Source organism: Electrophorus electricus, chromosome 13 (genome assembly GCF_013358815.1).
Source record: "Electrophorus electricus isolate fEleEle1 chromosome 13, fEleEle1.pri, whole genome shotgun sequence".
NCBI classification, from domain to species: Eukaryota; Metazoa; Chordata; class Actinopteri; order Gymnotiformes; family Gymnotidae; genus Electrophorus; species Electrophorus electricus.
This window is the reverse complement of record NC_049547.1, coordinates 18,577,616-18,604,984: the sequence shown is the minus strand read 5'-3', so window position 1 is coordinate 18,604,984 and position 27,369 is coordinate 18,577,616. Positions and strand designations below refer to the sequence as shown.

The window sequence follows — 27,369 nt, the reverse complement described above, 5'->3', positions numbered from 1 at the left end:
GAATATGCACGTAAATATAATACGTAATACGTATATATAATGTTATATTATATTACAGCCACTAGGTGGTAGAAGAGGCATATTGTTAGATGGATTCATTATACTCCTTGCAGTAGTTTAATTTTAAAATCCCGTTTATTTGTTAATGGTGGCTAAGACACTTGTTTCAACGCTATGATTTATAATTTTAAATTGCTTGTTTATATAGTATTACTATAGTACTCAATAGTTCATTACTTTCTTTTAAAAGAATAATGAGTTATGCAGCTAAAAGAGGGTTACTTAATAATAATAAAGGGAGAGAGAAGAGAGTAACATGAGCGAATTGGTGTAGGAAGGGAGTTCCAGAGAAAAGGTGCAGCAACACTAAATGAAATGTATGGTGGACAGCCTAAACATGGAGACAGTAAGGAGACCTGAATCAGAGGACCTTATGGAATAATTTTGCAATATATGAGGGCGCAAGGCCTTGAAGTGCCTTAAATTTTGTATTGAGTGCGTTTAACTGTGGGTAACTGCTGAAGGGTGGGAGTGGAATGCGCAGATTTCTTAGTGGGGACCAAGACTCTAGCTGCACGCTGTAAGGTGCAGATAGATTTTGAATGTAAACCATACATAAGTGAATTGCAATAATCTAATCTTGAGGTAATAAATGCATGAACCAAGATCTCAGTGTCTTTACGCGTCATCATCGAGCGCAGGCAGACAATACTGTCGAGATGGAAGTATGCAGATTTGTAGAGATTTAATTTGCGATTCGCATGACAAACGTGTCAAAAAGAACACCAAGATAACAACTTAAGATAACAACAATATCCGTTTATTTCATTATAGTATAAAAAATTAATTCAAAGTAGTTCACTATTTTGGCTGTTTTTGTTGTTGTTTGTTTTATTTCAGTTTTTGTGCTTATGTTTTGAATAAAAGGCAATATGATAAAAATTGCTTATAGTTTATGTAAATAACCACGGAATGACAGCACTAGACAAAATAAAACCTTTGAACAGATTTTGGGCTTTCTGCACTTTGGGTTAAATATATAATTTATTGTTAAACGTCTAGCTGAATAGATATGTTGCCTGCAAATTCTGTATAAAAATTAATAATCATAATTAGTAATAAAAAAGCAAGGCGTCATTAAAGTTGGTCCGTCCGTTGACGGGCGTTAGGACTACACGGAACTCTGTAGTAATGCCGTAAGCAGCCTGGCTAGCTGGCTACTTGCAATGTAGCGTGCTCAGGGAGCGTCCCCAAGTCTGCCGCAGTCTAAATCCAGCCAATCTTAAGAATAAATTTAAAATATATATAATTTCTGAGTGGTTGGGAACGAAGGGTAAACATAATTTTGTAAAGCCAGCATCTTTGTCTGCAACAGGCACTAGAGGAGTTTAAGGAAGTAAGACTCGTGCCTAGTAGCAACAACAAAATGAAATCTGAAGGAATTGAAGGTTGTGAGAGGTTCTTAAGCGTCGGCAAAGGTCGAGGGATTAAAGCAACCACACACTTCAAAGTTGGTGATCTTGTGTTCGCCTGCCCGGCATATTCCTATGTTTTGACCGTGAATGAGAGGGGTTGCCACTGCGAATTCTGCTTCACGAGGTAATATGTTTGTCGTGTAAGGCAAGGTCTACCTAACAATTTACATTTACGGCATTTAGCTGACGCTTTTATCCAAAACGACTTACAAATATGACTGAGTACAATTTATATGGCGGCAGTAGCGGGAATACAGCCATTAATTACAGAATTTTAACCAGTTTTGAAACGCTTTTCTATCCCACAGAAAAGATGCTTTGTCCAAGTGTGGAAAATGTAAGCAAGCCTACTACTGCAATGTGGAGTGCCAGGTAAGCATTTGGTGTCACTTTTTCCCATGTGATTAGATTCGTGTTCACGTGTTCCTCAGGTCTAGTGTGTGGAGTTTGTATTCAGGTGATCTAAAAATAAGAGCTAAAAATAAGAACACTTCAGAATAGTTTTCACAATAAATAAAATACATTCAAAAGTAAATTAGATTTCGCGACTAAATAGCATGGAGGGCATAGCCTGTACAGAGAACAATAATGAATAAGAGCCTGTTTTGCCATATAGTTTGCACTTTAAGCCTACCTCTGCACATACTCAACTACGCACCTACTGTCCATATGTATGTATGTTTGTTGTCTTGTCATGTTATATATCATTTGGTCATACAACTGCACTAGAGAATAGCCTGTCAGTGTTTCATTATACTGGACAGCCCGTATATTGGTATAATGACAAAGTTGAACTGAATGGAATTTCCTGTGGACGGCGACAGTACGACAATACTAGAGCTAAAGGCATCTGTTTCCAGCATGACATTTGTTAATTTACGCCAGTTCTAAGCATGTCCGTTTGCTTTTTTGTGAGTGCATTCTAACACCATTCAGCTGATATGTTTGCTGTAGGTGCATTAGTCTTGCATTGGCAGACTCTAGGTGGAGGTTTTAGTGCTTGTGTGTAGCTTTTTAATGCTTCAATTAATCTTCCAAAACTGACAGAAGAGGGGACACATCCAACAAAGTCAAATGACCCAGAAACATTGCTATCCCAGCTGTGCTGAAAATATAAAGATTTTACTATATACCGCCAGTAAGCACGTGTCTCTTATTGCTAACTACTTTAAACAAAACTCTAGAATTACTTTCAGTGATGAGCCACAATGGACTTCACAAACCTTTTAATCATGAGCTACAATGGACTTCACAAACCTGTTTCACTCAAATGGATATGTCTTGCTTTGAAACACTCATTTTACCTTCCTATGTACAGCCATATGCTAACCGGAACTGACCTAGCTGGAACAACAAACCTTTGTGTCACATTAGATGATCAACTGATGCACAGAAATGCATACATAAGTGCAGATAGCCAATTAGAATGCAACTGGCAGAATTCTGATAGTATAGCAGGTTAATGCTTTATAGATACCAGACTCTCTGTGTACATGTAGGCTATGTGTCTGTGGCTGGGACTACAGGTGCATTGACCTTGACTGCCACATGCCAAGACCAATCAGTGAGAGTGAGCCTCTATAGTCCCCACACTCAATTTTGTAAAAATGTGTTGGTCAGCAGTGTATGCTGCATGTCAAAAGTTACAGTGGATACCTTTTGAGTATTGAGTTTATCTAACTGACACAAAATTGTGCACTGACCCTGAAGGACAATTCAGTTTTGCATACTTGATCAGAGGATCATAATGTACATATCTCAAATTTGACTGATTGAGTTTTATCTAGATGAGGCAATAGGATCCAAGTTAGAAGTGACGCACATATAGTTTGGTCATCTAGCATAACAGACTTCACACAATATTAAAATTATAGATTTTACATACACTGGATTCAGAAAGTATTGAAAAATCTCGTTGCACACTTTGTATCTATTCAATATCATATCCACAGCATAATCACCTTTTTACTCATCAATCTACACTCAGTAACCACCAATTATGAAATTAAAATATTTTTAGAGTTTCAAAATTTATTAAAAATCAAAAACTGAAATCTCTTATTCACAAAAGTATTCTGAATACTTATACTGAATATCAAAAATTATTCAATACTTTGGAGAAGCTCCCTTTGGCAGCAGTTATAGCTGCAAGTCTTTTTTGATACATATCTTTTCACCTGTATTTAGGCAGTTTGGCCATGAAAAACAGGATAATCTACTCAACTCCATGAATTTGGATGGCAAATTTCTGTGAGCTGCCATGCTCAACTCTCTCCACAGATCTTTGATAGGGTTCAAGTCTGGGCTTTGGCTGGACCACTCAAGGACATTCAGAGCCTCCCCGAAAAAACTCTAATGTTGATTTTGGTTATATGCTTCAGGTCATTGTCATGCTTCAGCATGGAACTGGAACTTTCATTCCAGTTTTGCACTTGCAAAGAGGGAGGTTTTCTTGGCTGAAACACCACTAGAGGCTCAAAGCACTGTCTAAGTTTTTACCAGTCTCCCTGTCCCTACCACTTAGAAGCACGCCGTAGCTTCATGCTGCCACCACATTTCATCATAACAATGGTAACAGATAACAATGGTGTTAGATGGGGGATGTTCAGTGCCTGCTTTTTGCCAGACATATTGCTTGCTGTTCTTCCAAGAGAGTTCAACGTATGGAGTACTGCAGAGATGAATATCCATCCAACAGGTTCACCCATCTTAGCATACAACTTTTGGAGCTCTTTTCTAATTGTGAAAGAAAGTTTATTCATTCTTTCTAACTTCACTGATCGCAAATGAAATTGCAGAAAAAAATGTTTTGCTTTATGCTTTTAATGTGGTGTGTGGTTATTCTGATTACCTTCACGGGTAAGAGAGATTCCATCCATCACTGGAGTTGCAGAGATAAGTTGCCTGCTCATGTACCTTATTTGATGAGTGGTTTTCTGTATGGGCATTTATTTACTGTTCTAATAAGGTACATATATGGGCATTTAGTTACTTGTTAGATGTATTCTTCATATTCTAGAATGAAACTGTCATGTGTTGTGCATAAAAGACTGATGGGGTAGGGAGCTGGGTGATTTCAATTTGGAATCACTATGTTTGTAGCAGGCTGGTCTAGAAAAAAGTCCAGGGCTGAGTTTGGTTCCCAGTCCAGACAGTTTGTGACCTCTCTAATTGCATCTAATTACCCACTAATATTGTTCTGGGTCATTTCTCAGTTCTTCGTACTTCCCTCTTGCTTTAATGGAGTAAAAAGGTGGTTGATCAGAGAATTGCCTCACTAGACCTCCCAGGGCTTGTTACAATGATGTCAGGCAAATAGGCTCACATGATGCATGTTCTGTGAAAACAACAGTGGCACACAACAGTATGAGCAGCTTGGCAGAAAACATGCCAAGTTTCTTCATTTTCTCTCAATAGCAGTTCAAGAGTAGGTGGTGATGAGCTGCAGGGGCTTGACTAAATCATTTTTGTAGTGCTGGTAGGTCCTTGGGGTAGGTGTTGAGGATTATCTGTAGTGCCTTCCCATTAAATGCCACAGCCATCCACCCATGGAAGTCTACTACCAACTGTGACTGAACCTTAAGGAAACCTATAGTTCTCTTAAGTGTTCATTGTTGTACTTCAGCAGGCACATGCTTTCCACTGACAGCTTTTGTTGCAGTGCTACTCCTAGTGTTAACCCACTGTTGCTGACCTCCATCTGTCTGTTCTCTCTGGTCATGATGTTTCTTTTGCCCGTTCTATACCAGTTCATGTATTGTATATAGACTAGGATGTGCTCTGTTCTATTGTCTTCATCTGTAATCAGTTTGAGTTGGTTTCTCTGTAGATATTGAATGATACTGTGTTTCAGATTAAACCCTCTACCTGTTCACTGGATATTGCTCATCACAACTACTAAAAGAGATAATGGGTTCCTTGGGTCTTACTATTTTAAATGTCAGAAATGGTGGAATAACCAATTGCATTGTTCTGACCTGCTTTAAGTATGCAGTGCTGCAGCAATTGCTTAAAAAAGAAATCTTGACCCATTGCTTCTAAAGAATTTTATACTTATCTTTTATGACATCTTAAGTACAAAAATTTAGTTACATCAGTCGGATCTTAGGTCTACAGAATCAGCATTGCTTAAACTCTAATGACATACTCCTGGGGATTTTAATACTGGTGATTTTTCTATCTTTCCAGCATTAATCACTTGTGGAGTTCACAAGGGCTCCATCCTGTTATTTTGCTGCTGTAATGTTCAGAACAGGTAAGATGTTTGCGGATAAAGGGAAGAAGTTTATTTATGCATAGAATGTAGTTGGAGGGAGAATCCAACACACCGGTGAGAGAGCCAGTCCAAAAATACAATCTTCAGAGAGAAATACAATCAGGCAAACAAATCCAAAGGGAGAGACAGGAGGTAAAAATTTAAAAAGCAGAACAGGGTCTAAAGCACAATTCAGGTAAAGACAAACAATTGCTCAGTACGCATTAGGAAGAATAGTGGCAATACTTCGTAGTGATACTATGAAACATACAGGTTTAAATGAACATGAATAATGGTGAACAGGTGAATTCAATAGTCAGGTGAGGACGAAGAAGTAAGTGATCAGTGAATGGTGGAATGGTGCTCCTTGCTGTGATCAGGATTCTGGGAAATGTAGTGATCTTGATTGCTGGCTGAGCTGGGAGAAACTGGTTGCATGACAGTAACCCCTAGCTGAGCCCATGGTATCGGTCCTAGATCCAGTAGAAGATACACGCCGAGGAAGATTGGGGGGGGGGGGTGCTGCTGGCCTTTCGGGGAACTGCCTATGAAAATCTGATAGAAAACCAGGATCCAGTTAGTCCTTGGCCCAGTCAACCAGATATTGGAGGTTTCCTCTGCGTGTCTGGGTTCCTCCGCATATATGGGAGCTCCCTCATGCTCTATAGGAGGGGGTGGAGTGGCGCCAGGTGAGACCGCATCCAGGGGGCCTGAAACCATAGGTTTAATCAGAGAGACATGGAATGAATGAGAAGTACGGTAGTGTAATGGCTGTTCTAACTGGTATGTGACCTCATTTAATATGTTTGAGAATCTTAAAGTCCAGTGTACTTAGGACTGAGCTTGTGACAGTGACCAGCTTTACGGAAATCCCTGCTTTATAACCAAACTCTATCCTCTGGATGAAACTCTGGATTGGCCCCTCTGTGGCGATCAGCTACCTCTTTGTACCATTATAAGTTTCACTCTGTGTGCTAAGTGTCCTCCCATACTTTCTCAGTAATTTTAATCCAGTTGTCCACAGAAGGAATGTTAGTAATCACAGAGCCATGGGGGGCTAGTATCCTAAAATAGATTCAAAAAGAGTGAGGCCAGTGATGGAACTCTTGAGGGAGTTCTGTGCCATTTCCCATATAAGGAACCTAGACCAATCAGATGGCTGATTTAAAATAGAAAATCCTTAAGAATTTGTTCAATTCTTTCACATTAGAGTTTGTTTACTCTTTCACATTAGATTGGGGATGTTTACACATTAGATTGGGGATGTTACAGCAACACCCAGATGTTCAAAGAAGGCTGACAATATATGTGAAGTGAACTGAGGACCTCTGTCAGATAAAATGTCCAGGTATGCCAAAGTTTCTGAACACATGCTGAAATAGTGCTTCAGCTGTCTAAAAGGCTATAGGGAGACTAGGAAAAGGGATAAATTTAACACCACGCGAGAAACAGTCTGTTATTGTTAGTATAGTGGTTTGCCCAAGAGAGTTTGGGAGATCGGTGATGAAATCTATAGCATTGAGTCCATGGTCAATCTGGCCCCAGGAGAGGCAAGAGTTTATTTGCTCGGAGTGTTCTTGGGACCTTGCACTGTAAGCAAATAGTAGAGGAAGAAACAAATCTGTGTACTTCTTGAGTAAGAGGTACAAATCTGTGTCCAAATATCTTGTCCAATATTGTTTGGACAATTGTTTGGTGTGGGTCTCACCTGGATGTCCAGTAGTTAGTGAGGAATGTGCCCAGGTAAGAAGCTTATCTCAACAGGATACAGTTTATCCTCTGGACAGACAGCAGGAATCTCCAATTCTGCCAGAGATTGTTCAATTTCATCATCAATCTTCTACCAGATGGATAGTATTTGTACCTGGGCTGGAAGGATCGTCTCCTGGTAAGCAGTGTCCTCCTCCTGCTGTGAAATGTGTGACATGGTGTCAGATTTTGTGTTATGGCATCCTGGGCAATAAGAAATGTTAAAATCAAAATGGGGGGCGGGGACCAACAGGAAGATGGGGGTTCAGGTGTTTAGCTGAGCACATATATTCTAGGTTTTTACGATCTGTGATAAAAACTGCCAACCAGTGTCTCCACTCCTCTAGGGCCAACTTCACTGCTAGGAGTTCACTTTCACCAATGCCATAGTTGCATTCAGCTCGGAATATTTTATGGACGGGGGAAAGGCTATGAGATGCAATTTGGAATCCTCAGCTTGCTGAGATAGTATGGCTCCAACACACTGGATGTGTCAGCTTTACTACAATAGGGGCAGTAGGATCAGGGTGTCTGAGAATAGGTGCTGTGGTGAAAGCCGTCTTTAATTTGCTGAAAGCCCTTTCTGCCTCAGAGCCCCATGCATAAAATTCCCCCTGCTCCAGAGCCGATCAGAGCTGGAAACATAGAAGAACCGGACGGAGAGTCAGTGGTGAAGGGTGAAACAAATTATTTAAAAACCAACCCTTTTATGGGAGGACTCACCACCTCACACAGGGGCTAGTGCAGGGAAACGGTGGAGTCCCAAACAACGATCCCAAAGAATGTGTCCAGTACCCCACAGTATACTCACAGGAAAAACTCCCTAGAGCATGACAAAGAAACCTTGAGAGGAACCAAGAATCAAAGAGGGGGCGGCTATCCTCCTCTGGCCGACAATGGTCACCACAATATTAACAATTTTAAGGGGGGGGGGGGGGATAAATAATGAAATGAAAAAACAAGGAATTAATGTCTAGTCATTTTCTAGAAGTCCTAATCTGGTCCCGATGGGGGGTGGGTGTGTGTCTGAAACCCATCCGACACAAGAACATCCATCAAGGGCAATGGAGAAGTAGTTGGCTGGGGGGGAAGGTGTGGTGGGCTACAAGGGGACTTCAGGGTGTGCTGGGAGTAGCCGCAGCAGCGGAGTCAGGTTGACGCTTAGTAACATAACATCAGGTAGGTGTACCTTGGCAGAAAGAGAATAGATTATTAGGCATGTACACACCCTTGTAATTTACATACAAGGGTGTGTAAATTAGAGAACTATAATGTGCAAAGATGGACCCTAGCAGATCTAGATATGCTAGAAGGAACCACAAGCATGAGGGCACCCTGGAACATCAGCACTCTGCCGCTCTCACTCAAACTTGAGTGACAAAAAAGATGTGAAGTGGTAGTATCAACATCCCAGTTTAGTATAATTCTCAATGCCAATGGACCCCCAGATCTACACCTTTACCTAACATGGGAACTAGTTAATAAAATGCCTGACTGTACAGGTAGGTTTTCAGCCTAGCCTTAAATATTGAGTGTGTGTCTGAGTCTCAAAGATTTACAGGAGGGTTATTCAATAGTGTGGGAGCTTTATAAGAAAAGGCTCTGCCCGCTGTGCTAGAATGTAGTCAATGTTCAAGGAGGGATTTATTAAGTTTAGTAAAGGTTCAATTACTTCAGATAGGATTTCCTTAAGAAAGTATGTGCGCATTGAATCTAGTAAGCAAGTTGAGGATTTTGAGCGCAAGATCAGAGATGCAAGTTCTGGCTCTTGGATAGGTGTAAAGGATTCTAGAGTCCTTTTTGGCTTGGTTGTTCTGATCTCTAAGTAGGTGACAGATGTCATGTTAATACTCTTAATGTTATCTCTAATATGCTTAATTTTGTCATTGAAGATATTAATGAACTCATTACTACTATGTGAAGCAATGGTGTCAGGTTTATTCCTAGTTAGATAGGCTGTTGCGCAAAATAGAAATCTAGAATTATTTTAGTTATTTGCTATTAAGGTCAAGACCTCATTGAGTGTGCAGCGGAATATTAATTCTAAGCATTCAGTTATTCGATCAAGTTCCATGGGGTTTGAAGATATCCTAGTCACAAATGATAAATCTGGGAGATTCGCAATACATCTAGTTGCAGTGGCTGACATGATCATGTGTCTTTTGTGGTGGTGAGGTTACTATATTGTGGCTCATATGTAGTTCAAATGAAATGGAGGGAATGGTCTGAGATGGCATCAGACTTGGGTAGTATGACAATGTTCTCTATGACTACACCGTATCTCAGTGCTAAATCTAGCATATATCCAACAGAGTGTGTGGGTTCTCTTATACATTAGGTGAAACCAATTGATTTTAATATAGAACTAAAGGGGGGTTTGGGGCACTATCAAAGTGAATATTGAAATCGCCAAACAATAATGGCTTTTTCTACTAGAGTGACTAGATTAGCAAGGAAATCCATAAATTCATTAATAAATTCTGAATAGGCTCCTGGTAGCCTGTAGATTGCTACGGCCAGTTAGATGAGTGCAGTGTACATAGCTGTAGCCAAAAGGACATGCTTCGTTTAACGCTATGTACTCATTTGGCGTGATCCAGGTTTCTGTTGTCTATGTGAATGACTATCTAGAGAATCTATGCTTGCATAAGACTTTAAGATTACCTGCAGTGTCTGGCATCCTGGCCCATGGTATACAGCTAACTACTGCTGCTGGTGTCCCTAAAGGCCTAGATAATTTCACGTCGCAAACTAGAGTCCCCTATAACCAGAGCTCTTTCAACAGGCTTCTCAGCGTGTGCCTCGCTGAGTGGGGCAAACCTGGTGGACAGGCGATTTGGAGATGTGTAGTGCTCCTATGGGTGAGCCAGCGCTTGGCTATTTTGCTGTAGTGTCACCCATTCGCCCCGCTGCAGAGCTGTAGTCCTGGAGTTCAGGGCTTGTCAACTTTGCCTAAAGCATTCAGAGCTTGTACTTCTAATACCTTGATAGGTCCAACAGTTTCTGGATGTGCACCTCTCCTGCTAGAATCTTCTCCGTCAGACTAGCATTTAATCTACACTTGTCACAGATAAAACTATAACTATTCTTTGTCTGTTGTTAGGACGGAAGCAGCCATGATAAAGTAAAATGTCAGTTATTTACATTTTTAAGTAGTTCTTTGGATCTAGTTTTTGTCTTCGGTGTCTAGTGGAAGTTGCCAGTTTCCAGATAGAATGTAGTTAATTCCAAGGAAAAAAATAATAATTTAGAGAGCAGTAAGGGCTAGAATGCCTAAACAATGGTGTTGGCACAAAACAGTTTCAAAAACAGGAAGCAGCATAAGATGATGTCATCCTTACATGCCAATTCATGGAGTACCTCCTTATTTAGTCCATTACAGAAGGTAACGATGAGAGCAGCCTCCTTCCATTCACTTCCAGCTGCCACTCTATGAAATTCCCTAGCATAATCCAAAATTGAGTGAGTGCCCTGTTTAAGGTGAGGCAACAGTTCTCCACAAGCTTTACCCTCATGAGGATAGTCAAATACTACGGAGGATCTGGTCAAGGCCATTTCCAGCCAAGGAATTCCTCATAAGAATATGTTTGGAGATTATTCCAAACTGCTGAGGCCCAGTCCAGAGCCTTGTCAGTTAACTGGAAGTTAAAAATGCAATTTTGGCTTGGTCAGAGCTGGATGGGCTATTACTAAAATCCAAGTTGCACTGGAGTAAAAATCCTCTACACTTATCAGGATCTGATGTGCAGCGCCAGTGAAGATGATGTGGAAAAAAGAGAAGGGTCAAAGCCATTGTTATTGAGGTTATTATTATTATTATTATTATTATTAGGCCTGTTATAGGCTAATTTGTAGTTTGAAGACTATCGTGAAGATGAATATAAATATGAAGAGGACTAATTAAATAGCAGTATTTTCCAATGTTCAGTTCCCCAGACAGTAAAAGTAGGCTGACTGCCTGAAGACTTCCTAAGAGTTCAACTATTTACTGACAAATACAAATAATGCTGTCACATTGTAGTTACACTGGGAAAATCCATACAAAAAAAATTAATAAATTGGTCTAAATGATGAGCTATTAACAAGTTAACACAGACAAAACATGACATTTTCCCACATTCTGAAGTCCCATGACCACACCTCAGGCTTTGTCCTCTTAGAATGCTGAAAAATCTCCACAGCATGGTTACTGCCTTCTGCCATAATTTCACCAATAAAAAACAAACCCACATTGTGTGCCTGTGTCTGAGAGACTCGCTCTTTCGTTGCACCTGCCCTCAACTTCCGTTATATTACCCCCCTGTTCTAGCCTCCTTCCCTCTCCTTGTAACCATACAACCACACTTCCAGTCCAAATGACATTCCGATGTGGTTACTGTATATGGTTACTGTGTATGGTGAGGTGGATTAGTGAATCAATTTCTCATTTAATGATGTCGTCCATGTACAGGAGTTGGCTGATGGTTGCTCCAATCTGTAGCCAGGATCCGTAGCCACTCTTGGTGATGATCTCAATGAGGGGGTTCAGGCCTAAACAGAACAGCAGCAGGGGCAGGGCATCTCCTTGGTAAAACCCATACTCGATGGTGACTCTTGCTTTTGGCTTGTGCCTACTTTAGCCACAATGATGCCTGATAGAAGGTTCCATGTTGTACAAAGGTTAGTAGTTAGATGGAATTGCCCCATTTCTGGCAGTAGTTAGAAGGAATTGCCCCTTTCTGGGAGTCCTTCAGGATCAGGTCTGTCTGGCCACTGGGCAGTGGTAACTCAGCGGTTAAGGTACTTGACTTGTTATCAGAATGTTGCTGTTTTAAGGCCCACCACTATCCGGTTGCCACTGTTGGGCCCCTTAGCAAGGCCCTTAACCCTCAATTGCTCAAATTGTACTCACTCATAATGGTAAGTCGCTTTGGATAAAAGCATCATCTAAATGTCATAAATGTAAATGGCCTTCAGTTTACCATTCATGGTGGGTTCCAACCATTAACAGTTGCTTCATTTGTGCTGCCAGGTGCTCATGGAGAGCAGTCAGCTTCTTTAGGCAGTAGGTATGGACCATGTCAGGGCCTGGACCTGTCCAGTTTTTCATGCTTGAGACACTTTCTTGTGTGATGCTAGTGTGATGGTTACTGGATCCTGTTCAGGGAGATTGCTGTGGTCAGGTTCTCTAACCACTGTGCATTATTGTGCATGATGCCTCCTATATGCCTTTCCAGTATTGTTCCATCTTCAGCTTTGGTTCTTTTGCTTCTTATGCTGTTGCCCTGCCACTGAGGGTACACTTTGGATGGCTCATGGGAGAACATCCTGGTTATTCTCCCTGCTTCTACTTCGTGTGTATCTCTTCAGGCGGGCAGCAGAGCTGTTAATCTTTGCTTGGCAGTCTCCAAGGCCTCAGCTATGGACAGTATGTTGTACTTATCAGGTACCTTCAGGTGCCTTTCTGCATGACTTGTCTACTTTGGCCTCCAACCTCCTCCTCCATGGGGGATACTGCTCCTTGATGATTGTGTTTATCTTGTAGCCAAACATCTGAAGAATCACTGTTGCTGTGGCATATATCATTTTGTTGGTTTCAGTGATTGTCACAGTAGGGATTGTCTTTGGGGCTGCATTCACATCTTTCATCAGCATTTTAGGTACTTCACTTGGTCTTGGTAGTTTTCTGCTGCAGTGGTAGTCTATCCCACTTAGCCTTGATTTTCAATCCTAGGTCAGCAGCAGTGCATGATTTTGGTTCCCAAATTCGGGATAGCTCCCCTCTCACCTGTTGTTAATCTCAAGTTGTGATGGCAGTTGCCACTTGCGGATATTGGAGCGGATATTGGAGCTAATAGTTGTTTTGGAGTTACTATAGATGTTACTATAGATGTATAGATGTTACTATAAATGTTGGGTTTCAAAGCATCCATAGTTCCCACATCCTCTGCATATACCCCCCTCACACTGGGGTGTCTTATGTAGTAGCAATCCAACAGTCCTCTATTCTACACTCTTGTCCATAAGTGTCTTGTATTTGTTCCAGTAGCTCACTTATCATCTGATTGCCCTGGTCCCCCAACATCTTACACGGTCCTTGTTGACCCAGGCAACATCCAAGATGGTATGACTCTCTTATTCTGAACTCTCATTCTGTTAAGGGACCACACAGATCAGGATTTGAGCCCCCAACCTCCTGTACCAAAGTCAGTGGTGTGGACACCACACACACACACACACACACACACACACACACACACACACACACACACACACACACACACACACACACACACACACACACACACACACACACACACACACACACACACACACACACACAAAAAAATTCACAAGAACTTGCATTTTGCCTTATTCTTAGAAAGGAGATTGGCCGATGCACAAGCTGGAGTGTTCTGCAATGTGTTCCTATGGAGAGAACTGGTGTCCTTCAGAAACTGTGCGACTTGTTGCTAGAATCATCCTTAAACAGGTAAGCAGAACACTTGACATTTTATGGGTGTACCAAGTCATAAAATGTAGAGTTTGAGCTCTTGTTGACCCATCAATTTCAACTAAGTCTATGGGTAAAAATTGGCAGGTGGGGTGAAAAAGATGGATATAGAATTTGTATCACTTTAAAAACCACAAGCACTCCATTCACCTAAAGAACAGAGATTGCCAAAGACAACTTAAAAGAACATTTTATCTTAGTCAAACCATATTAATAATAGTGATGACATGACAACAACGACAACAACTACTGCTGCTACTACTGCTACTATTATTGTTGTTGTTATTATTATTATTATTATTATTATTATTATTATTATTATTATTATTATTGTCAGTAACAAGAAGAACATCAAGAAGCAGCACAATGTTGAACAATAATATCATAATAATAAGAATAAAAGGACCAGCAAGCTGACTTTGAAAAGACAACTTAATAAGAAGTTATTTGGCACTGTCTAGCCAGTTAATTAGGTAACAGCCTAATTCTAATGCAATCTCATGTTTTTGTGCATGTTTGTTAGGGAGTGTACATACCATAGTAAATCAATAAATCTAGGTCTGTTAATTATATGCTTATTGCACCAGTAACTTTAGTTCAACTAAGGTGTTGCTGTTTGTGACAGTTAAAATAACGTATTTCCTTAATCTGGTTATGACTAAATTTGTATAACTAATTTATTAGTATTACTGTAATAATAATACTCTACTGCCTTGTCTGTAGTGGAGTTCACCACATGGTCCCCTGTTTGTTTCTTTGTCACCATGTGCATTGTGTCTCCCTCATACTCCCTCTCGTCCCCTCAATGTTCTCCTTCTCTCCTTATCACTTACCACCTGTGTCTAGTTAGCATCCTTGTTAGAATGTGTAGAAGTACTCCGCATCCAGTTGAAATTCAGAAGTATTCATTGGTTCTTCAACTGTATATTAAATGATAAAAGTGAAAGATGTCCAGTTAATGATAAATATAACTCAGTAGAAGTTAGATTGAATGTCAAAATGACTATCGTGCTCTGTTCTGTTGCTTTTTGATTCTTATCATTGAGATGTCTGAAAAAGGTACAAATTCTTCAGCACTACAAAACTACAGCAATTAAAAACTTGATATTATTTTTTTTTAACCTATTTTCAATCTCCTTTTTTATGCTATGTATTTTAAAATTGTATTCAATTATTAGATTCAATTTTTTTTCTTTTTGTCAGAAATTCCAGACAGAGAAAACCCAGTCAGAGAGATTGTTATCCTTGAAAGAGTTTGAAGCACGTGAGTATTACTCATTGTACTCATTAATTCTGTGCCTTTGTTTAAATTACATTCCTGAAGACTCATTAAGGCGTATGTGGAGCTTTAACAGTGGAGTAGACTTGGTCACTACTTAATGGTAAACTATAAAATGGAAAAGCTAATTGATAAATTTGACATCATTTTCATATATTTAGAGATTTATAGACAAAGATGGTTTGTTTTAGGGCTCATGTTTAAACACCTCAGTAAATGTAACTTATTCACAATGGACCCAAATGATACTATTTGGCAGAATGAAGGTCAATTTGGGAATTGCAGACAATTTTTACCTCTAGTAAAAAGAGTGAAAAAGTGACACACTAATAATGAAATAAATGTGTCCACATTTATTTTGAGTTTGAGTGTTTTGAGTTGAGGAAAATCAAAATGTAATGTTCAAGCCTAAGTGAAGAATGCTTAAAATAATATATAGGCTCTTCAACTGCATTTCAATTGCACTTGCTTATAATTTGATCAGATCTCGACAAGACAGATAATGAGAAAAATGAGATGAACCTAGCTGATACTGCTGCACTTCGTCACTTTTACTCTCAGCATCTGGATATCCCTAATAATGATGCTCTTGTACAGCTCTTTGCCCAGGTAAGGAGTCCACTGGCAACAGATTAATGTCGTTTTAGTGTTTCTCAATTGACTGCAGTGGAATTAGTCTTCAGATTTTCAAAATAGCTTAGTGAAACTTTAAAGCACTCTCTATTCTACAAATATGCCAAAATCTCCAAAAATGATTTAAATTATTTTTATGGAAGGTGGGGAGGGGGCTTTGACAATCATCAGACACACTTTGGGCACAGCCTGGCTGGTTTAAAATGCTTCGTAATTCTGTGGTTATGTGATATTGTATCTGTGAAACATAACAGCAGCAGAACAAGGCATAAGTGCTCCTCTGTTTTCATGTTGTAAATCAAAAGGGAAAAAAAACAAAGCATTTAAATAATGCAGAGCAGCCTTCAGAACAAAGAAAAGAGAGCCAGGCATTAGTCTTTGGCAAGATCGCTGAAAACTATGAGTTAAGACTTTTGACTTAACAATATATTACATGGAAATTAAAAGATATAGCACCAAAAGTAATGATGTCAAAATAAATAAATAAATATGATAATTTACTAAATGTGAGGCAGCTGCTACTAGCACAAACCATTGAATACTATTAATCTCGAGATACATACATACATACATACATATGTGTCTATGTATGTGTATATGTATGTATATATATATATATACATACATACATACATACACACATATATATATATAGTGTGTGTGTATGTATCTATGTATGTATGTCTTCTGCAAAGATATTTTATATTCCATAAAGTCAAGACATTGCTATAAAATATTTAAATCGGTGAATTAAAACATTGAGAGGTTTCCCAAAACATTGCCATGCCTAATTTGACCCTTTTCACAATTTAGAAAACACAAAATTAAGTTATAACTAACTTTGTTATAACTGCTGCAGAAAGCTATGCAGTATGAGCACCCTAAAACTGACTGTATGAGCACCCTAAAACCTCATCTTTTCTGTAGATTTCATGTAGGATCTCCTTGTCCTTGTATTACAGGTGAACTGTAATGGTTTTACCATTGAAGATGAGGAGTTGTCTCATTTGGGCTCTGCAGTCTTTCCAGAGTAAGCAAGACATTACACTCAGTGTTTTTGTTTGATTCTTGTTACCTTTGTTCTCATTTGGTCTCTGTCACTTGGTATTACAGTGTTGCTTTGATGAACCACAGCTGTAGTCCAAATGTGATTGTGACATACAAAAATACAGTAGCTGAGGTTCGAGCTGTTCGGGAAATCAGCCCTGGAGAGGAGGTGAGACAGAGCTGCTCTTCAGTCTTCTGTCTTGCCTAGGAGAAACTTCTAAGAATTTAAGAGCTGAATGTCCACTCTATAAATTCAAGCACACCATCACAGTTACCTCTAAGTTTAAGAAACATCTTATTCAGGTCTGTCACAGTATCAAAGCAAATCTGTATTGGATAACACATTTATTTGTATGTGTTTTTTATCAAACAAATCTAGAAATATTTTAGCTACAGTAGAAGCATTATAAATCAATTGACTTTCATGTGTAAGTGAATAAATATAGCCATCTCTCTTCTCTAATAGCTTTTCAACAGTTACATTGACCTCCTGTATCCAACGGAGGACAGGAATGAGAGGCTGAGGGATTCGTACTTCTTTACGTGCGATTGTGAAGAATGCACTACCAAATCAAAGGTGACTTTGAACATTATTGGTTCCTGTTTTTGTCTTAGATTGTCAAAACCAGTATAACAAATCATGGATCCAAAATAATCTATTGAAAATTATAAAACGGGACAAAAGCATAAGGCATGACCATGTCCGTTCCATGAAAAGTGTATGTGTGGAAAGGAATAGACCACTAGACCACGAAGCTTTACAGTTGCGCTCATAAGTTTACATACCCTGGAAGAATTTGTGATTTTTATTATATATATATATAATGACATTTTTTTATCCCCAGAGAATAATAATAATAATAATAATAATACTCATGTTTAGTGGTTGGGTCAAGCCATTTATTATCAAACAGTTGTTTTTCCCTTTTTTAAATCATAATGACAACAGAAACTACCAAAATGACCCTGATCAAAAGTTTACATACCATAGTCCTTAATAACATGCATTGCCTCCTTTAACATCAGTTATAGCTTGAAGTCTTTTGTGGTAGTTGTGGATGAGGCACTTTATTTTCCCAGATGGTAAAGCTGCCCATTCTTCCAGTTCCTGTAAATTCTTGGGCTGTCTTGCATGAAATGCACATTTGAGATCTCCCCAAAGTGGCTCGATGATATTAAGGTCAGGAGATTGAGATGGCCACTCCAGAACCTTCGTCTTTTTCTGCTGTAGCCAATGACAGGTCGACTTGACCTTGTGTTTTTGATTATTGTCATGTTGGAACATCCGAGGGTGTCCCATGCGCAGCTTCCAGAAAACTAGAGGCTTGTCTCTCTGCTGTTTGGCATATTGTAAGCAGGCTGCTTTGTGGCATTGGCGTAGTAAGGGCTTTCTTCTGGCGACTCGAACATGCAGCCCATTTTTCTTCAAGTGCCTCCTTATTGTACATCTTGAAACAGCCACACCACTTTTTTTTGTCAGTTGATGTTATTTGTGCGTTTCTTTATATCCCAAACAATTTTCCTGGCAGTTGTAGCTGAAATTTTTGTTGGCCTACCTGACCTTGGCTTGGTTTCAACAGAATCCCTCATTTTCCACTTCTTAATTAGAATTTGATCAGTGCTGATTGGCATTCTCAATTCCTTGGATATCTTTTTATATCCTTTTCCTATTTTATAAAGTTCAACTATCATCTCCCGCAGATCCTTTGATTAATTGTTTTGCTTTCCCCATTTCTCAAGCAGGGGTCTGTCAGGAGCCCAGTAACTTACTGACTCTCCACACACACACACACGCGCACACACACACTGACTGATTGGCAAGCAAACAAACTTGCGTGTATGTTACCATGCCAAAACTTTCAGGGTATGTAAACTTTTGATCAGGGTCATTTGGGTAGTTTCTGTTGTCATTATGATTTTAAAAAAGGTCAAAAACAATTGTTTGATAATAAATGGCTTGATCCAACCACTAAACATGAATAAAAGAAAGGTTGTTGTATTATCATTATTCTCTGAAAAAATATTTTAAAAAATCACAAATTCAACAGACCAAAGCTGCGTTCAGACCAACTTTCAAGTTACACAGAGTCTAAGCTGGCAAATATCCTGTGCCAGTCCATTAGAGTTTCACATAGGGCCCAGCCCACTCACTTCGTACCAGCAACCACATCATCACAAACTCTTCACCAGGATGATCAGGTAGACACTTCCCTTCATCTGTGCTTTGCTAAATTAAGCCCACGACACCTCCAGAAGACTCAGAAGTGAGGTCTGGCATCTATGGCATTGTCCACTGGAATTGAAATACCTTGCCACTGGAAACAACGAATCCTTAATTCTGATTGTGTTAGTAGCTGTGAGTAAGGCATCGAGTTTTTGCAGGCCTTCGGATATGAAGTTTTATTGTAAATAAGAATGAGACTATGCACTTTTCTCTCACCTTCTGATGCTGAGACACTTGTACAATGGCTTTTGTTTCTACTTCTATTGTTACTCTCTGTAATGCTGGACTACCTTCTTAATCTAAATCTCTCCAGAGGCTTCAGTGGGTGCAGCATTGCTGCCAGAGTTCTTACTCGCACTTTATCTTGTGCTCCTAAGACCTTGCCTCTGCATATGGTGAAGGCATTGACATACCCACAGATGTTGAATTTATCCAAGAAGCACCCATATTTAGGGTCGACCTGCCCAAATTAACTCTAATCAGTCCAGAGAATACCTGCAACCATGAGTAGGGAGCTTGGCACCTGCATGGTGTCAGAGACCTGTTGACCTTTCATCCTAGGATAAGACTACTAGTGTTATCCACACACAAATGAAAGAGACAACACATTTACTCTTTTAGCAGTTAAGTTTGTTTGTTTTTTTTCTGTAGGTTTCACCCACCGAAAATGTAATATTTCTTGTGACAGGGAGGTCAGAGGGAGACCTCCATCTAAACTTTGTTACCAAGAATTGTTGGACATTTTTATTTCTTGCCAGTATGGGAGCCTTAGGAGGCAATTCACAGTTCTGACTGGAATGATTTATGCAGTTGTTAATGATTCATCCTGGTTGGAACACTCTTAATTCAATAGATACAGGTAAGTACTCTAATCGGTAACTATTTTGCACCATTAGTTAAGTATGTTCACTGATGACCAGTAATGTTTGGACTATGCAATACATAAAGGAAATAAGAGTGATCATTATATTCATTATATTTATATATTGATGCTTGCCAATGATCAGTGAGATCTGCAATCTAAGATAAAATATAGAGTGATATATACACCCTGCTAATGCTGTTACTTTGACTACTTTTCTGTTCTGTTCTAAGACACTGTTGAGATGCTCATTGGCTCAAAAAGCCAGAAGGTTCCTACTGAGCAGCATTATTATTACTGTTATTTGCCCTCTATAACCAGTCAACTGCATGTATCAATGCCATTAGTTTTGATGCCACGCCGCACTATATGAGCAAAACAGCATTGCTGTGAACAGTTGCTACATACTCACTGCAAAAAGAAACATACGCTGCGTGTAATCTACACTCTATCGCCTGAACATTTGGTTGAGTGGCTGTCAGTAAATTTTGTAATGTCCTTTGAAAAGAAATTATAAAATTAATAGATAGCCAAACATGCATTAAAGACTGACCAGAAATGTCCTACTTCTAAATTCCAATAAAAGTTAGCAGAACTATTTTGAAGTAAGGTTGTCTCAGTCCTCGCCTGTCGAACTAAAACAGTTGAATACAGACACACATGCTGTTGGATATTGAAGGTCATGACGACAATCATAGCTGCACCCTAAAGGTATTCAGATAGAGGCCAGCCCTCCTGACAGGAGGTCAAATATGTGTGTTATAATTGCAGTGACAGGGAGCTGGCTGTTTAGACTGGTAGTTGGAGTACATTTGCCCAACGGAAGACCTGAGGCCAGACGTGATGGTGACTTCTGCCTTTGCTGCACATGGACAGCATGAAGTAGTGTTTTCAAGGAGTGTACCTAGACTCCTCCAAAATGACTGCATTGTCCCTCCCAGTCTTGCTGCTGCCCTCTATTACCCAGAAATTCATTTACATGATTCAATCTCACTGGTCACCCCAATATTGGAGATGATGTGACTTTATAATATTTGCTTTGTCAATCAAGCAATAGTATTAAATAAATAAATAGTAAATATATAAATAGTATTAAACTAACTTTTAAACTAGAAAAGGGCATAAATAGTTTTAGATTGCATAAAAGTACACAAAGCAGTAATAGAAAATTGGCAGTTCTGCATGTATACACAGAGATGACGAGGCATTAATACCCTTAACCTTTTCTTTCTTTTTTTTTTCCCCATTTCCAAAAGTGAAATTACCTTGATTTAAACGGACCAAAGAATTTGTTATAGAACTGAAGCTTTTCTCTCAAAGTATAATTTGACATGCATCATAAAAGTATAGAAGAAAATTGTCCATATGCCATGGACAAATACTGGCACTCAACTTTCTCTTTCATAGTAGTCTTTGGAAACAGTAAACACATTCAAGTGGATTTTGTAACTGATTTGTGATTTCTACACTTCTGTAGCTATGATTGTGATTTCTACACTTGGTAGTTAAGCTTTGAGGAAGCAGTTCCACTTCATTTAGGTTTGATAGGTGTCTTGTGAGTTTGTTCTTTTCTCAGATTCAGTTCAGTGAAATTCAGATTACGATTCATAGCAGGACCTCTGTTGGAGTCATTTACTGCTAGACCCGAAGCCTGTGACTAAGACAGCTTTCTGACACTAGGCTGTACATTTTGCTCCAAAATGCCTTGACAATCTTCTAAGTCCTGCACAAATATTCCTGACACAGCAAAGCACTCACAAAATATCAGTAAGCTTCCATATTTCACAGTAGAAATAGTGTTCTTTTCTTTAATGGAGTTCAGAAAGTAGACATGTTCCAGCAGATCTATGGTACATATATTTGAATGAGTTCAGAATTAGACCTGCCCCAGCAGATCTCAAGAGTAGTACAGCACATATAGATGAAGGAGTTCAGAAAGGTAGAAAGGAGCAAGTCTGTTTAGTGCTAAAGTACTTTGGTGATATGTGCTGACTTTCTGGTATGTGTAAGCATCTGAAGAGTTTGGGCTGCAACAACAGCTGAAAGAGAGAAATAGTTGAGACATAATAAAAGATGAATGTACACAGGGAGTGACTTCTGCATCATGGAGACTGACAGATGGAGGGGTGAGCTACATTGCAAAAATGGTGTTTTAGTTCTGCTAGTCATGTGTTTCTGATAAGAGAGTGTGGACTCCAAGATAACACCTAGAGGATTAACTGAATCAAAAGGAATAATATCCAGTGGAAGATGCCTAGCCTGGCAAAAGAACAGACTTTAAAAATCAAACTCATCATTCTTGTTGTTCTTATTTAAGTGCCTTTCTCAGATATAAGGTATGAAATAATAGACATAGAGTGCTTACCAGTATTAGCTCAATCTTTACTCAGTGTAGTCTAACTGTTTGTTGTAAACATTTTATGGATAAATATGCAAGGTCTGTGGGCTAAACACCATTACAGTATGTAGATTTTGAGTGCAAATTGATATGTTGGGTGTAGACATAAGTTCTGTATTGCAGTTTTTGTGAGGTACTTTCAGCAGTAATTTAGAGTTAGAATATCCTAGGTGCACTGTGAGCAGCACTAGAAGTAGTGGCCAGAATTCTACGTATTGGCCAAATTCAAGTGTGCACGTTGGACCATAACCTGTTATTTTAACAGGATTTATGCTGTGAAGAATTCCAAACTGATACAAACTGGAAAAAAAAGATCATGTGTACTTCATATATTTCATTAATACATGGTTCAGAATAATCACAAATCTTGGTTTGACCTATGACCTTGCTTTTTGCACCCACTGCCCTGCTCAATTTCAGGTTTTCTCTGCACACTTCCCTTGCACACTTGATCCAACTCATGAAACACTATATATCAGATGTGCTAGAGCTGAGTTGGAGTTGAAAATCCCTGACCTGTGTAATTTTCAAGATTGCACCGCTTGGACTGAAAATTCATATTTTTAATATATCCACAAACTATGTAATTTAATACTTGTTTATCCCTATTGAATAATTCTGCACATTTTTTTAAAGAACCTGATATATGTGGATTTACAGGACAAGGCCAAAATGGAGATTCGTCAAAACCTATGTACAGTCCCAGAGCCAGAAGAAATTCAAGAAATGGTGAGGTATGCCAAGAATATAATTGAAGAATTCAGGAGAGCCAAGCACTACAAGAATATCCTTCCTTGCTCTTTTATCTTGGTGGGTGTGTGTATGCTCTTGTGTGCGCATGCGAGAGAGAGAGAGATTGGACTTTGCAATGACTTTGCAATTAATTGCAATTCATCTGACCACTCTTCACGATCTAGAGTTAATGCACCATAAAAACTGAAGCGCGCATGCATGCATATATATATATATATATATATATATATATATATATATATATATATATATATATATATATATAAAAACACACACACACACACACAGTGGTGTGAAAAAGTGTTTGCCCCCTTCCTGATATCTTATTTTTTTTTGCATGTTTGTCATACTTCAATGTTTCAGGTCATCAAACAAATTTAAATATTAGACAAAGATAACACAAGTAAACACAAAATGCAGTTTTTAAATTAAGGTTTTTATTATTAATGGAAAAAAAATCCAAACCTACATGGCCCTGTGTGAAAAAGTGATTGCCCCCTAAACCTAATAACTGGTTCGGCCACCCTTAGCAGCAACAACTGCAATCAAGCATTTGCCATAACTGGCAATGAGTCTTTTACAGCGCTGTGGAGGAATTTTGGCCCACTCATCTTTGCAGAATTGTTGTAATTCAGCCACATTGGAGGGTTTTCGAGCATGAACTGCCTTTTTAGGTCATGCCACAGCATCTCAATTGCATTCAGGTCAGGACTTTGACTAGGCCTCTCAAGTCTTAATTTTGTTTTTCTTAAGCCATTCAGAGGTGGGTTGGGCTTACCTTTAAGGGTTTCGTGTGAGTGACGTATCACTGGTATGCACATCCCATACTATAACTGTAAATGTTTCTGCACATCTAATATAGACTCTCTCAAACAAATGATCTATCTTTTGAATTGATGTCTTTACAAATTTTCCTCATGGAGCAGCACAGACTCATACTACTGTTTTAAGTTTTGCAAAGTACGTTTGTCCATTTTCATAAATAACAATGTGAGGAACCCCATAAGCAAGTCTATTAGAGATTACATAACAACACAATATGGTTTGTTGTGTGCGATGCCGATATACATTTCGCACAGTGCTAGTTGGAGAGCAAAAACGTTCCTTACTTGTTTGTTGGGTTTTGCTACTCCTGTGTAAAGGTAAAAAAAAAACAAAACAAAAAAAAAAACATTTTGACACTAAGCAAAAATGTTCTTGCAAAATATCTTGGTCAATGGACTATTGGGACAAGGGGAAAATATTATGTAAAAATATGTTTATAGTAGTGGAAGACTGGAACAGTGTTGGTCCTTGACTCCACATCACCACCCACTGAACTGCTGGAGATCTGTGAGTTGAGTCTGGAGAAGATGGGATCCATATTTGAGGAAACCAATGTTTATATGCTACACATGATGTATCAGGCAATGGGTGTCTGTCTCTACATGCAGGACTGGGAAGAGGCCATAAAATATGGTGAAAAACTAGTAAAGCCATATAGGTACAATATATTATATTTTCATTACTTTTTTGCAGTAAATTCTAAAGCAGGTTGGTAAAACAGTATTAAACAGTATTAAGTATTAAACCCCAACAAATCAATAATGAAATGAGATGTACTGCCAGACTTGTGCCTCGTGTTTTTTGTTTGTTTGTTTTTGTTTTGTTTGTTTTTTTTTGTGTGTTTGACATTAATTTCCTTATATTTTGACAGTGTGCATTATCCTCCCTATTCTCTCAATGTGGCCTCCATGTACCTGAAGCTCGGAAGGCTTTACTTAGGACTTCAGAAGAAGCCACAAGGAGTTAAAACTTTGAAGAAGGTATTGATTTAGCAGTATTTTTTGGAACTGTTTATAGCAAAATCCCAGTATAGTACCTGTCGGTTAGAGCAGAACTTCCTTTTGAGAATTTATTTTTAAACACAAGGATGAACTCACTGCTAGCCCACCTATCTTGTCTTGGTAGAAAACGTAACCTCCAGTTTAGTTCCCAGCAATTCCATTCACAGATTAGGGATGACTGTCTCTGATCTTGTTGGTTTGGAAGGAGGGTTTTGTTCATGAGCAATAATCTGCAGTAATCAAAGCATCCTCTCATGTACATAGAATCATCCTTCCAAATCTGTAATGTCTTAAAAAGGTTTGAACATGTCTTCCCATCTTTTTTACAGTAACTACGTTTTTGTGTAAAATACACAATAGTCCATTGTCTGATATGGAGTGAGCAACCAAAATCACTGGAATTGGGAACCCATATACATGTGATTCAGTAGTCTTTAACATCTAAATCGCATTTTCCTATGTTGTGGCAACAATTTAAAATTAAAAAATGTTTTCCTGGTCTACATAATTCTGGATTCATGTCCTATGAAATGTCTAGTAATTCATTTTTATTTGTCTCAAAAAATAATTACAAATATATTTAAGACTTGTAATGATTGATTAATTTCATTTCAGGCTATTGCTATCATGAATGTTGCATTTGGTCAAGACCACCATTACATCACTGAGATTAAGAAGGAGATGGAAGAACAAGAATAAAGAGGACAAAGAGGACATAAAGCATATGGCTTCTTTAAATGAAGCAAAAGCTGCATGGCATGCATCTCACACTCTAAAATCGATACAGATTGATGTCATAATACAGATTTGTCATAATCTCAATGATTGATGTAATTTAGATATGTTTTACAAATGATTGAGTGTAATATCGAGGTGTTGACATTGTGGTCTTCACCTTGAATGCGTCCTAATGTGTGCACTGTTTTGTCTGAGTAAGGGCTAGTATTGAAGAACCAAATAGCTTCACAGTGTTTGACAACAACACTCCAATGTAGCATCTTAATATATATATATATTAAAAAAAAAAATTGATTGAATGAATGTTATTGGCATTGGTGTTGCATGATTGTTTTGCACAGATCTTAAGGCAAGACTGAATGGTGTTTCAAGCCAAGTTCTATAGCATCATTTGTTCTATTGCTATCTCTTTGGCCTTTGACCATGATCCCAGGGTTTACAGTTTTCCTATCCCATTTCCACTCTATTTACACCAAGCACACAGAATTAAGAAAAGGGATTGTTAGGTTGTTTTCTAACCTGAGTTACATGCATAAAAAAAAATTGTAATGAGGCTTCTGTATTTGGGAGGGAGAAAGCATAATTTTCTAACATTATTTTGACGCTGATATCAATTGATGCAAAAGCGACTGTCTTATTCATAAATCTCCATTTGTTCATAAATTAAAATTATTGGTGTCTTCTTTATTACATTGTCAGAACAGGTAACAGCCCAATGTTTATTCATCAGTTTCAGTCATTCGACAGGTTTGTCAGGTTATTTTGATGACTGCTACATACAGATTGTGAAAGGAAAAATAATATATTTCAACTTATTTTAGTCTGGAAATTAAAATAAAGCTTATTTTTAGTTCCTTATTGACTTGAAATCACCTAGGGCTTAACTAAAACTTATGCTCTTATAAACCCTGATGTCACCTTAACATCTAGCCAGTGTGCAATTTACACCTTAACAAGGTAGGATGCAAAACCTGTTTGATAGTTGTACAGATGTCACCCTAACATTTTTGCATCATGTGCTTCCTCTGCCTTGCACTGAACTATGTACTTACTGAGAACTTTGGGGGGTTGATTTGCATTTGAATATTCTTGCCATGTGATGAGCAGATTCATCTTCATACAGCTCCAGGTCTTGATCAATATTGCCAACCTTTTGGGTGGCATTGTTTACAAAGAACTGCTATTTAGCTGAAATCAGAATATTTATTTAATTGTCTATGCATTTCATTAGTCAGAACATAATTTACTAAACTCAAGACAGATTTCAGATGAATATAGTAGTAGGAATTATAGATCAAATCAATGTATTAATTTGGATAATGGTTTACAGTATTCTATGGATAGCATTCATAATGAATCAGAAGAGCTGGTGGCACTTTCAATAAACAAAAACAGTAAAGACCAAAATGATTAAAGTAATTTTGTATTTGACAACTTAAATTGTAAATATTATGTTAAAGCCCAGGGATGATGTCACATCTGCACATGTTTATAAGGTCAATCCAAGTAGTAAGACTTAACAGCAAGCAGTTGTTTTCACTATCATACATTAACATTACATTCACCATATATACATACATACATAGTTACTTTCAGCATACGTACAGTGGTGGCCAAAAGTTTTGGGACTGAAATTT

General features: G+C 38.5%; 1 protein-coding gene across 1 annotated transcript; it reads left to right on the top strand.

Annotated features, from left to right (window-relative positions):
* The first annotated feature begins 1,237 nt into the window (after positions 1–1,237).
* On the top strand, positions 1,238–26,031 carry smyd2a (SET and MYND domain containing 2a). Its single transcript, XM_027020111.2, has 12 exons — positions 1,238–1,599; positions 1,784–1,847; positions 13,841–13,951; positions 15,176–15,236; positions 15,736–15,860; positions 16,847–16,914; positions 16,998–17,100; positions 17,398–17,508; positions 23,076–23,199; positions 24,477–24,651; positions 24,865–24,973; positions 25,610–26,031. Exons 1-12 carry the CDS (start codon positions 1,427–1,429, stop codon positions 25,691–25,693), a joined length of 1,308 nt encoding a protein of 435 aa, XP_026875912.2. The 5' UTR covers positions 1,238–1,426; the 3' UTR covers positions 25,694–26,031.
* Positions 26,032–27,369: the final 1,338 nt, after the last annotated feature.